General features: G+C 40.2%; 1 protein-coding gene across 3 annotated transcripts in view; it reads right to left on the bottom strand.

The window, feature by feature from the left end:
- ARL14EPL (ARF like GTPase 14 effector protein like) overlaps nucleotides 1-13,652 on the bottom strand; it is a 20,903-nt gene continuing 7,251 nt past the window's right edge. The window contains exons 2-5 of one of the 3 annotated variants that reach the window (XM_070569512.1): nucleotides 12,479-12,564; nucleotides 7,992-8,096; nucleotides 6,089-6,228; nucleotides 1-2,985 (exon numbers count right to left, since the gene is read on the bottom strand). In XM_070569512.1, the coding sequence (XP_070425613.1) occupies nucleotides 2,763-2,985; nucleotides 6,089-6,228; nucleotides 7,992-8,096; nucleotides 12,479-12,508 (498 nt within the window). In that variant the 5' untranslated portion in view covers nucleotides 12,509-12,564 and the 3' untranslated portion in view covers nucleotides 1-2,762. Of the gene's footprint in view, nucleotides 2,986-6,088; nucleotides 6,229-7,991; nucleotides 8,097-12,478; nucleotides 12,679-13,652 lie in introns of those variants that run through there. The other 2 variants (XM_008510300.2, XM_070569513.1) reach the window with 2 other exon arrangements.

Genomic DNA, 13,652 nt, shown 5'->3' on the forward strand with positions numbered 1-13,652 from the left:
TTTCTGACAATTCACATAAATTTATTTTTGCGATAATCATTTAGGGCAGGAGGTTTTAAAAACTCACTGAATTGGCATTAGATCGAGATGAATAACCTAATTTCTAAAAGAGCACTTCATCAAATGTTTTACTAGGTTTCCATAAAAGCAGTATGAAGTGTCTGCTTAGTAATTATGCAGTTTTTTTACTTTATTTTTGCTTTACTTGAAATACTTACCAATGTAATTGCCAACACACTTTTTAAACCAGATCATTTTAAACCAGATTATCTCATCGAATATTTAAGACAATGACAAGAGCCAAAGGGAAAGATATTTTGTGTTAATTTGCCTAAAATTACTTTTCAATATGAAAATTGGACAACTAGAGATAAGGCAGAATTTCTCAAAATTACCCGATCGTGGGACGTCCCTGAGGTGCTTGTTTGAAAGGGTAGACTCCCAGACCTCTTCCCTAGAGGTTCTGATCCCTGAGGTTTGGGATGGGGCTCAGGAATGAGTATTACTAAAAGCACCTGGATGAGTTTTACCATCAGGCAAATTAGGGAAATACTTGGCGTCATGCAAAGAACACTGACCCAGTCTTAGGGCTCAAAGCACCAAGGTTGCCAGTTCGTCTGTATGTCCTTAACCAAGTTACTTCATCTCATTGGGTCTAAATTTCCTCAGTTCTAAAAATAATGAAACAACCAAAAGACTGGTTTATGTCCATGAACCCCATGAAGACAGAAACCAGCTGGGTATTGCTCACAGCTCCATCCCCTAGATCAACAGAGCAGAGAACAACAGAGCAGCTTCTTGGTTAATATTTGTTGACTAATCTGTTAGACAACCTATAAGATTCCTTTTCAACTTTAAAATTATGGTCCTAAAATAAATAAAATTATTCATTTGGTCAGCCATTTACAAAATAACAATTACTCTCAAAACAAAACAAAATATAGACCCAAAAAGGCCTCTCCTCTTTTTGACTGGTTTCAGGCTGCAGGTTCCAGTGAGAATCTCAAAGGATCTGACCGGGGCGATTTGCTTTCATAACCTCCTCACGGGGCAGTAAGGGTTAAAGGGAATGAATTGGAACCACTGGGTACATGTTTGGCTCACCATAGATACTCAGTAAAAGTGAGTTGAATCTGGAAAACCCAGTAAATTCTATGAAAAACAGAATAAGTTCTCCTGCTACCCATACAGGAGTACTGTAGTCACAGCATGACTTTTAGGATTTTTGTTTCTCTAGTCCCAAAACATACTGTCAAGTAACAAGTCTCGAGTTATTAGGAACCTTCCCTGGCCCATATGGATTGTGCAGAAATAAGTGCTTTTGAAACTGATTATGAAGAAGAACTAAACCCTGAAAACTCTATTTATAACATTTCAAGTTTACTTTAAAATCAAATGCCCTTAATTTTTAAAAAATTTACAAATTACTCCATTTAAACACTTGCATATATTGTCTATCTAATATAACTTAAACAAGTGGTTCTGAAAGTGTGGGCCCCACACTAGGAGCATCAACATCACCCAGGAAATGCAAATTATTGAGCCCTGCCCCAAACCTAATGAATCAGAAACTCAGGGTGTGGGAGAGCAAAAATCTATGTTGCAACAAGTCTTCCAGCTGATTCTGATGCAAAGGGGAGTATAAGAACCACTGACTTAGGGTAAACAAGACTCTGTTATAGAAACAAATTCAAAGAAGGCTGAGTTCAAGTTTCTGTAAACCTCCTACAATGTATCACAACTGAAAAAACACATCAGGTATCTAGCCAACTGCATATCGATACACTCAATTAGCAAACATACACCAGCATGCTTTTATAGAATAACTTAAATTTCCTTTTGAAAAAAATTCTGAAATACTGATCCTGAAATGAAAAAAAAAAATTAAACTCTGGCTTTTAGGAAACTCAAGTTCTAATCAATTTTAAAAGCAAAATACAAGTTTTAACAAAAATACTGCCAAGTATTACCAAATTTAATTTTAATGCTATTAAAATGTTAACCATAAAAAATAAGACTACAGATATACAGTTCAAAGCTACAAGGTTTTGGTTTTTTAAAATCCAAATAGCAATACTGATTTAGAACTGATGATGTGTACCGAATTCTGAAAATCGTTCTTTTTCAAACGTGTTTTAATTCTTTTTTTTTTTAAGGTATGCGGGGGGCGGGGGGGGGGGGGGCGCAATGTTGGGGGAAGCCGTGAGGAAGATTGGCCCTGAGCTAACATCTGTTGCCAATCTCCCTCTTTTTTTTTCCTCCCCAAAGCCCCAGTACATAGTGGTATATCCTAGTTGTGGGTCATTCTAGTTCTTCTATGTGGAACGCCACCTCAGCATGGCTTGATGAGCCACCAGAGTGTGGGTTGGAGCCCAGGATCTGAGCTGACAAACCGAAGGCCACCAAAGCGTAGCATGGGAACTTAACCACTTGGGCAGCCCCTGAAAATCTTAAAACTACATACTCTCAACTACCAGAAAAGAGAAAAGAGATTTTTAATTTGAGAGCAGAGTAGAGATGGAGGTGTTGATGCTGATATCCACTCACTGTCACTCTCTTTGGTTACAAGTGAAGGAATTTGAGAAGACACCGTAAGAAGTTTAGAGAATGACTGCCATTCTCCACTGTCCTACAGCTTCAGAGAACATGAGTCTTAAGTATGTTATTCCAACATTTTCCCCAACCCCTAAAACTCATCCAAGAGAAAGAGGTTGGCTTAAATATAAGGAAGAAGATACAAATCAGTCCACATGTAAAAGCTCCTAGTCGGGAACATCAAATGGCAGCGTGCTGATGACCTCCCCAGACTCGGTGACGATGGCGTCGTAGACCCACCGCCGGTTGCAGCGGCACTCGGGCCCGCACTTGTTGGAGTTGCACTTGGGGCAGGGGTAGAAGCAGCCCAGGCAGTTCTTCTCCAGGCAGTCACACAGGTCAGCGTCGTTGCACATGAGCCTGCCGCTTTTGTCGTACTTCTTCATAGCCCTGCAAAGAAAAAGAATGACACTACATGACAGTGCGATTTTCCTCGACATCGAGAATAAATAATTACGAAGCAAACTTCATAAATATGATCCCTTTACTCTGAGGAAACCACCCTAAAGATTACCCAGCAACCCTTCAGAATATTCTGACAGCAATGTCCTGGAAAATTCAATGTGCCACCAACTTCCGATGTAGCCAGGCTTGTTATCAAGAGTAACACTTCATTTTTCTAGCATGCTTGGGAGTGTAATATTCCACCTAAGCAAATTATGAGGAATAACTAATGAAAAGCTATCAAAAGTTTCCTCCTACGAATGCCCCAAATTTTTCTTTAAAATATAGCTGTTCTTGATAGAATTTTCCCTAATAAATTACTTTTTTTCTTTCTTAAGAAACAGCACTATAGTGAATGCAATTACATTTTTTAATGACTCAAAAATTAGAACTGTCAGTTACTACATCATCATCAACAAACAAACTAAACGCAAAACCTCCTTTGCTAACAGTCTCCAGGTGCCCTTGTTTCTGTTCTTTTCTGTTTTCTTACCCAGAGTGGAGGGAGGAAGCAGGCGATCAAAATGGTAGGGTTCGCTGTAAGCTCTGAGTGAAGGCAAGAAGTTCTGTGCCAGAGGAGAGCACCAGAGTCTACACCCGGCTTTCGGTTCCCACACTGACTGTCAGCCTCTACAACATGTCCAGAAGGCAAAAGGCTTTCACGAGAATTCCACCACCCTCTCAAGGCCAAACCATTCTGAAATAAATCCTTCAAAATTGAGCTGCTTGAAAGCCTTAGAGTGACAAAAGTACCTCTGTACAGCTTGTATCTATTATTACCAGTTGAAGTCAAAAAAGGCTAGCCCTAAGCTAGTGGTGGAACTATGAACTTCTGCACCTTTGATCCCCAAGCACGCATAAGGCCTCCTTTCTTCCTGCTCAGTTAAGTAATGCAGTCCCTAGGGGGCCGCCCGTGGCCGAATGGTTAAGCTCGTGCGCTGGGCTTCATCAGCCCAGAGTTTCTCTGGTTCAGATCCCAGGTGCAGAACTAGCACCGCTCATCAATCCATGCTGAGGCGACATCCCACATGCCACAACTAGAAGGACCTACAGCTAGAATATACAATTATGTACTGGGGGGCTTCGGGGAGAAGAAGAAAAAAAAGATTAGCAACAGATGTTAGCTCAGGTGCCAATCTTTGAAAAAAAGAATGTTTAAAAAAAAAAGTAATGCAGTCCATCCACTTTCCTCTCCTAATAAAGCAGAGAAGGTTGAGAACCATTATGTATACTTGCCTGATTATCAACTTCAGCGAGAATGCTTCCAATGAGGATTTACATTTGAAGCATTTCATCTGTGGAATGAGAGCTCCCACGCCCACCAGGCAATACAGGTGTCAGCAGACAAGGAGATTTAAAATCTATTACAGGAATGATGGGAGTACGTGGTGGTGAAGCCAACAGAGAACACAGATCAGATTCTGTCCTTCTCCCTTGCCTTCACTCAGACATCAAGACACAGATTTTATAGTTTCCTGCCCATCTGAGGCTATCTTTTGTAAAATTCTGAACTATCATACATACGAAAGTGTACAGAGCACGCATGCACAGAAAAAGAAGAAAAGAAATGTCCATGTGCCCACGGTCCAGCTTAATAAAAGAGTGTTGCACCTTTGAGGTCCTCTTCGTGCCCCACCCATTGCATCCCTTTACCCCAACCTCCGAGAGGAACCTCACCTTGATAGTATGAAAATCATCTCCTTGTTTTACTTATGCCACATGTCTACGTATCTCCAATCATATTTCATTTTTCCCTTCCGTAATTTGCTTTTTCATTCTACCTCATGATTTGAGATTCATCCACGATGCTACATGTAGCTGTATTCAAATATTTTCACTTCTATATGTACTCCACTGTATGAATATACAAGTTACTTAGCTTTTCCAATATGGATGGGCATTTGGATTATTACTACTTTATTTTCTTTGCTATTGCAGTGATGCTAGGAAATTCTTGAACATGTCTCTTGTTGCACATGTATAAGAGTTTTTCTAGGACATATACCCAGGAGCCAAGATGTTAGGTTGTAAGGGACATAGCTAATGCCAAGCTGTTTTTAAATAGTGGTTGTACCATTTTGCACTCAGTTTGTGTCCTGTAGCTTCATCAATATTGATGTCATCAGACTAAACTCTTGGCCTATCTGGGGAGTGGGGCACTTCCCCATACTGTACTGATGAGGGTTAGTATCCTGAACGTTTAACCTTTTCTTCTATGAAATATCTGTTTATTTCATAGAGAGTTTGGTTCGTTTTTCTTTTAGGATGTTTACCTTTTTTCTTATTGACTTGTAGGATTCTCACTATATTTTGGATACTGATTTTTTTTAATTGTAAATAACTTCTCCCACCTTGTGATTTGTGTCTCATTATTTTTAGGGTGTCTTATAATGAGCATAAATTCTTAATTTTAATGCAGTTGAATTCATCAAACTTTTCCTTTATGGTTGCTTAGTTTATACTTCTGGTGCACGAGCAATCATTGTACTCACAAACTTCTGTGCCCGCTTGATACCTGAATCCATTCCCATGGTTATATTATTTCTCCTTTGAATGATACACTTTCTTACTTTTAATCATCTTTCCTACTAAAGCTATTACTCTAGGCCAAAGGATTTTGAAGACTTTTTTTTTTAAATTGATTCCTACTTTGGAATTATAGTCCATTTCTTGAAGTTGCTAACTTCCAGACACTTGCTAACTTTCTGTTCAGTTAAATAATGCTGTTCCATCCTCTTCCCTCTCCTAAGAAAGCAGAGAAGATTGAGGACGATTATGTCTGCTTGCCTGATTATCACACTTTCGTGAGAATGCATTCCAATGAGGATTTACACTTGAAGCATTTCATCTGTGGAATGAGATCTCCCACACCCACCAGGAAATTCAGGTGTCAGCAGACAAGGAGATTTAAAATCTATTATAGGGTAATATTATCCTTTAGAAAAGATATTTTAAAATCATGAAAAGAGGCAACCTTTAATTACTTTGTCAAGGAAAACTCACGCATTTTATAATCCCACAGATCAAATGTAATAAATCATGATCTTACTTGTGTTTTACAGAAAAATATTCATTCATCTTTGACATCCGTGCTTTCTTTTTCTGCTGCCTTGTTTCGGGGTTAAAGTCTGCTACCTGTGGTCCAGGGTTTTGAAACGCCAAGCATTTTAACTGCCGTTCTATCTGTTGCTATGAAACAAATAAAATCTATTAGTATAAGAACCAAATTTTACATTGTATCAAAAGGAATTTTCTATAACTTTTACCATAATGGCATGAAACGATAGATGTTTTATCTAGAGAAATAAACAGTTTAATCTGATTAAGTTTCAAAAGATGATGTAAATTATGTCATTCTTTCTGAATAAATACATAGTATAAAACTCATATAATAAAAATGTGAGAACCAACCAATCAGGAACAGAATTCCTTTTATATCTGCAAAACACCAGTCGCCTTCTCAAATCTATTGGGGATGGAAGTCAGAATTAGCATTATTATGGCAGAGTAGGACAGGGAGGAAAGGCTATTCCACAGTTGTTAGCTGAAGAAGCCCAGGTAAAGTATCTCAAACCACAGTGAGAACCCAAAAGCATACCAGCCCTCCCTTTCAGTGCTCTGGGGCGGGTTTCTGAACTACTCACTACCCTGGGAGTGTGGACTCCATCAGGGCTCCGATGCAGGACACAGCCACATGAAGGATCCACTCTCAGTCAAAGCCACATTTGAAGAAGAAAATCTTGCTAGAATGACTTTCTGGAGTGTTAGTGGAAATTTTCAAAGGTCTCTGGGGATATTTACAATTTGAAATTAAATGAGGCCTCCTTGGAAAGAGAAGCAACAAAGATGCTCCAATCAATCCTGGTAACTTATTTTGAACACGAGGCACATGTCATGAGGGAAAGGAATGCTCTTTTGAAGGATTTTAGAAGAAAATAATCTGAGTGTCCCCAAAACATACAGGGTAACATATACATGAAAATACTACACCTGGAAACAAGGGAAACTTTTAATGTACGAATTTTAATGTAAAAAATTAGTAACAGAATCTCAGACTTTTCTATAGTCTATTTAGTTTAATAATAATTGGTCTAAAATAACGTAAATATGTTTCTTTAAAATTTCATTCTGATGTGTGTGTATGGGTTTGTTTTACAAACTTAACCTTATGAAACAATTCTGTTTAGGTATAGCTGTGAAATAAGTACAACTTACTACCATCTATTACTATAGATTACTATTACTATTTGAACTTGTATTCAAATCTTGGCTCTGCCATTCGTTAATGATGTGCCTCGAGCAAATTCTTACTTCTCTAAGCCTCAGTTTCTCCTTTTGTGAAAGAGGTTAACAATAATATCTTGTGATAAGGATTAAGTAAATTAATATATAGTTGTTCATTGCTTAACAATGGGGATACATTCTGAGAAACGTGTCATCAGGAGATTCGTCATTGTGTGGACATTGTAGAGTGTACTCACTGCGAACCTAGATGGTAGAGCCTACTACACAGCTAGGCTATATGGTTCTAATCTTACGGGACCACTGTTGTATATGTGGTCCATCGTTGACTGAAACGTCAATATGTGGTGCATGACTATATACAAAATTTTAGAACCATGACTAACACGTAATAGGAAAAAAACCAAGGGTTTGTTAAAGAAAAACACTTGACTATATTCTCTACAAATATTCTTCCTAAAGGGCAGGTTTTTACTGCACAGTACACTGGGCTGAAAATCAGGGGACTGAGAGGAGACAGGTGAGGGGAGACCAGCCTAGCGGTGAGCAGCGTTAAGAGGAGGGGGAGCATGGGGGAACACGGGGGAGCAGAGACCCTCCCTTGGAGTCCTGACTGAGCCCACCTTCCCACCCAAGACCAGGGCATATCAGAGATTCCCAAGCTGGGAACTCCGCGAACACCATGGAATCATAACATCCATATGCCATACCAGTTGCTTCTGTCCGATTTGACAGTTTTTCTCAGGAGAACTTCGACCTGTGTGTCCCTCTGGAGTAGAACTGTTTTTTTCTGATTGTTCACTCATTTCTGAGCACTAAAGAAAGCAATTGGAAAAAAGTAAAACACATTAACATCACACGTCCCCAGTAAACTTATCCTGTGTCTTGCTTGCTCTCTCCCTACATCTTACTTTCCTTCAAAGCCAGACTTCCTGACTCCTGGCTTCTGTTTTACCATTCCCTCTTACATCCTGCATCTGACTTGCCCAATCCACTTTGCTGATGCTCTTCTCTGCTGCGTGTTCCAAGAGCAAATCAATTGTACCTTTCACAGCTCTTAGCATCAGAGACCTCTCTGGAACAGGCAACCCTGGGGCCATCCGCTCCTGCTTAGAGGACTGTGAATTGTTAGACCTCCATTCTTCCCCTTTTACATTTACTCCTTTGGAAAAAGAAAGACATTAATGTCATACATCCCCAGTAACTTTGTGGAAATCTTATCCATTTCCACGGTTTCCGTTGTCCGCTCTTCAGAGATCATTCCGCAGGCTGTCTCTAAAAGCTCTGACCTCCTCACTCGAGTTTTCTCAAAAATTTCAAATACAGCTTGAGCTAAATGAAAGTCCTCAGTTTTCCATAAAACTCAGCTGCTAAAATGCCTGTAATTTACTTTGAAATACTTCAGTATGTATACGGGGTGTCACTATGTGTGTGTGTGTGTGACTCAGGTGAAGCTAACACAGGGTGTGAACCACTCACGAACAGTGCACGCTGCTGTGCAGTTTCTGTCAGAAAGGGCCACGCTCCAGGGGAGGCTTCCACAGCCCTGCTGCTTTCACTCTCTCCCGTCAACTACCAGAGCTGACGGTCAGGTGCTGTTTCTACCAAAGGAACCTAAGAGTTACGGTTTACCAAGTGGGCCTGGGTCATTTGGCACCAGCACTCTGCCTGCCAACTGGAAATTCCATTTCTGTCATTGCACCTCATTTTCCCATGTCTAGGGTCACTAGACACTGATTGCTCACTTTTCTGTAGCCCCCTCACCAACTCCCAACATGAGGTTAGGAGTCATGTTGATTTTTCTTTCCTAATATTCCTAACATTGATTCTTCCTTTCCATTCTCTATCAGGAAGAATCTACCCTCAAGAGAGTAGTAGCAGCAGTGGTAGTACCTTATCCTTGACCACGATGGCGTTAACATTCCTGTCAGCTTGACTAAACTTTAGACAGGCATCTTCCTCACTATAGACCCGACTCCCTTTTCTTAGAGTATTTACTTCAGAAAACCTGGAAGTGTAAATTCTTTCTTTCCCCCACTGAGATGTAAATCTTCTTCCAGCCTCTTGCAAGTTTTACAACCCAGGAGTGTCTTTCTCAAGGATTAGAAGCCTGTGAGATCTAATCAACCAGAAAGATAGTGCTCCCGTTTGAGAGTCTCTGTGGGAAGGTGGAGGCCTCACTTGCTAATTGGTGGGCGCCAATTAGCAAACACAGGTGGCCTGATCAGAGAGAAACAGCTGCAAATTTGGGAAGAACTCAATTGCTCAACACATCCCAGGGATCAATCGCTCCCCTAAAGTCTCTAGTATTTTCTTCCTGCCCTTTGTTTCAGTGGCGTTGAGTTTGACTGAGTTCTGGTTCCTCTCCCCTATGATGACAGCCTTGAACAAAGTCTTCTCTGTCTATTTAACTGTGTCCAGTGCAATTTTTGCTTTGACCCCCTCGTATACAATTTCACATCTGACCAGCCAAGCATTCCTGTGGAGTGTTTGCCAACTTATCTGAAGATAAAATCACATGGAACTGTTTTAAAAGTAAGAAATTCCCTGTCGAATCCCAGACCTACTGGGGTTATAATTTGCAGAGGAGAATCTTGGCAACCTGTATAATTAATAAGCTCTCCAGGTGAATCCTATCCTTAGGCAATTATGGGAGACATAAGGATAGGAAAAGTAGGTGTAATTTTCTCCATTCAGTCTTGCCATCTGTCCTAAAACTATTGTCCATATTTTCTTCCCAGTCCCAATTCATCCACACATTGTGGTTGCGTTGATATTCCAAAATCAGAAATTTCTTTATCTCCTTCCTATTAAAAGACTTCAATGACTCCCCTCTGCCAGTAACATCCCATACCCCCAGCCTATCAGCGAAGGTCCATCACAACCATCTCCACCTTCCTGTCCAAACTGACTCGCTGAACAGCTTCACTTGGGCCAAAGCTACCTGATCTCACCACTCCCATTAACACGCCTCCCATCTCTTACCTAACTCAAGGCTTCCCTTTTGAACTCTGGTCTGTTTCTCCCTCCAAGAAGCCTCCTCTGATCACCCTAGTCCTTGAAGTTGCCTTTCTCTCTTGGGCTCTGTTTGGAGCTTCCTCAAGAAATCCCCCCCACCACCCCCAAGGGGCCCTAAACTCTCTAGCTTCTTCACATAACAAATTTCCCTCCTCTTGGAAATAGATATGACCTATGATGATCTTTGCAAGCAAGAACTTTTCCTGAAAAGGCATCCATCTAATTACATTGGGAGAAATGAATATTTTATGCAAATCTTCTGCCTGAGATGCCTTTGTTTAAGTCCTTTGTGAAATGTAGGTCTCCACAAATAGATTAGGGGGAAAACTTGCTCCTTTGTATTCCAAATAAAGCAAAAGGAAATTATAATAGAATTTCACGAGGGACTGAAATTATAATTGGATTTTATTATGAGCCCAAAATATCTGTCCCAGGAAAAGTAATAAAAAGGTTCAGAACTCCCCTTTTTCTCCTGCTTGGTATGCCCAACACAGAGGTTCTTAACCAGAGAATGAATACAGGGGGCCCTTGAACTTGGATGAGTAAAGAATACATATTTATTTTCACTAAGCTCTAACTGAAACTCTGGCATTTCCTTCTATTAGAATTCAACCAACAAACCACAATAGTGTTAGCAGTACTTGTGACTTTGTTACCTATGAAAACACAGATGTTTTCACTTGTAGATATGTCAAAATGTTATTTACACTCATCACTTCTTCAAAATGATGGTAGCTCTTAGACCTGCTGCTAGATCTTATTTGATACATGAATAATGAAACACATATATTACTACCACAATTTTTAACATTTTGCTAAGTGTATTTCAATATAATTTGTTCCCTTCGTAACCTTACAGATTTTATTTTATACAATTAAAAACATCATTGTGTGAGAAACAGTCCATAGATATAACATTTGGCCAAAGGGTTCCGTGACACAAAAAATATGATTAAGAACCCTTGCAAAGAGGCAGGAGAACGCACTGCCGCCACTGCCATGGATCGTGGTGTTGAGACACAGCTTCTGGCTATAGAAGATGCTCATCTTCAAGCACAGGGCTGGAAGCAATGTGGTTACATCCCGCCTTATTACATTTAATGGAGCACAAAGTGTCTGACATAAATTTAACAAACTCTCCATTTTGTCCCGACATTATGTCAGATTGTCTGTGAAAGATCCAAAATATAGTCTAGCCCAAAGAGAAGTGGCTCCCCCAAGTGGCAGACATAACACAGACTCCAACAGCAGGGATTCTCAAGGCATGGCCCAAGGATGGGACAACTCTTTAGGGCCAGACTTGGGCCAAAATGGAAATCAACTGCTTCACTAAGTACACTGGGTAGTTCAGTGGACATTTTGCTTCACAGCAAGGCTGTCTTCCTGGAGTAAAGCAGTTCACTGATTTACATTCTGGCCCAAACTCCTTGATTCACCATGAACAGGAACCTCAAGGAGCCCTGGAGTACATGTTGGCCGTAACACACCTTCCTTCTGTATTTAGCTCAATTTTCACAGGCAAGTGCCTCTTTCTATCAGGTCTTTAGCTCTGGAAGCAGTCTCACACATTTCTTTACCCCCAGCGAGCCTAGAATTAGTACCTAGTTACTGCTCAATAAATAGCTCATGAGTATTATACTAATGGATGGATGCCAATTATTAAGCACCTACTATGTGCCAAGCACTTTGCTAAACATTCTACATTTATTACTTCATTAATTCCACAGCAACACTCTGAGTTAGATATGGCCATCTCTGTTTTACAGATGAGAAAACTGAGGCCCAGAGAGATCATTTATGCCCCATAGTTACTAGCAGGCTGCATGATTTTGAAACCTAGATTTGTCTGACCCCCAAAACTAAGCCCTTCTCAGGGTGTTACACTGCTTAAGGTTTGTTTTAATGATGACCACCATCTCTATACAGTACATTGCTGAGGGATGGGATGTAATCAGCGCCAGCCGCACAGAGCCGTTTCAAAAAGAGGCCTGAAGAAGAAAGAGGGGCGGGCACACTTCAGATAATCTCAATTTGCCTCCTCCAGCTCTGCTGTCAGAGCACACATCTCAAAGGTAATGCTGGAAAAGACTCCCACCTCAGGCACATGGGCCACATCTGACCTCAGGATTGGATTCCGAAGTCAGCATGAAAGAAGAAAGTCACATACAGACAAAATTACCTTTAAAAATCCCTTCAGTAAATGCGGCATAGGAATAGTCCTATGAAGACAGGCATTTCTCCAGCATTGAAATGGATTCTTATTTCCTAGGTAGAGCATCAGAAGAAGAGTTGGCTTACACATACGAGCCATTATGCTTAAATTATGTTTACCTTTAAACCTCAGAGTCACACATCCTGGCTACGGAGGCCTCAGGAACTAGGTCACCCTACAAACAGCACCAGGTTCAGATCCCCAACTTCCTGCTCCCTCTGAGGCTCAGGTCATCGAAGGGAATGCAGGCAAAGTGCCTCATACTTTAATCATTTATACTTGTCTTTTAGGATGCCCTAAAGTACCGTACAGCTGAATTTATGTAATTGTGTCTTGCTTAAGGTAGAATAAGTATTTTTTCTACCTTTATCCCTAAGGACACCGGCAAATTATCAAAGCAAGAAAAGTGTTCAGTTTAAACTCCAGATCAAAAGTCGGTCTCTACTTTCATTCAATAGCAGATAAAACAGTTTTTTTAGAGATACCTTCTGTAAGACACCCCTCAGGAAATATTTACAAGTAAAAGATACACACATAGACATCCGCAGAGAACATTCAGATGGGTAATGTAGCAGGGACTTAATCAAAAGGTTTCCATTAAAAGCAATCACAACAGAGTAAAGCTATTTTAATCTCATTCTGTCTCAAGCTGTAGTTCCTATACTTGTTAAAAATGACAGTTCACTGAGATATTGACAGGTGAGTCAGATCCCACCAGGGACACATTTGATAAAGAGAAACAACTGCTGGGCAGATGATCAATTAAGTCATTCCCTTACTGCTCCCGCCCAGCTGATTCAGCTGTTTTTAAAGCCACAGAACTGTTCAATAACCTCTAACAAAATCTCCATTGCCATTTGTCCATAAGAATTAAAAGTGATTTTGATCTAAGCCTTTGAGTGTTTTTTAGATAAACAATGTTAATGCTTTAGAAACAACCTTATTTACAATATATAAATATATATCCTCGGGATACTTTTATTGCTGTATTTTCCAACACACACCACACCCCCCGCCCCTTCTGTGGCTCAGTATAAAATATTACGTAAACAAATATCATATATTTAAAATAATTTGAAAGTGCACTCAGCGGAGAATTCGATAAGCTGTGGAACGCAATGCAACCACGCAGTTGTTATTG

The sequence above is a fragment of the Equus przewalskii genome, chromosome 13 (genome assembly GCF_037783145.1).
Source record: "Equus przewalskii isolate Varuska chromosome 13, EquPr2, whole genome shotgun sequence".
Lineage (NCBI taxonomy): Eukaryota > Metazoa > Chordata > Mammalia > Perissodactyla > Equidae > Equus > Equus przewalskii.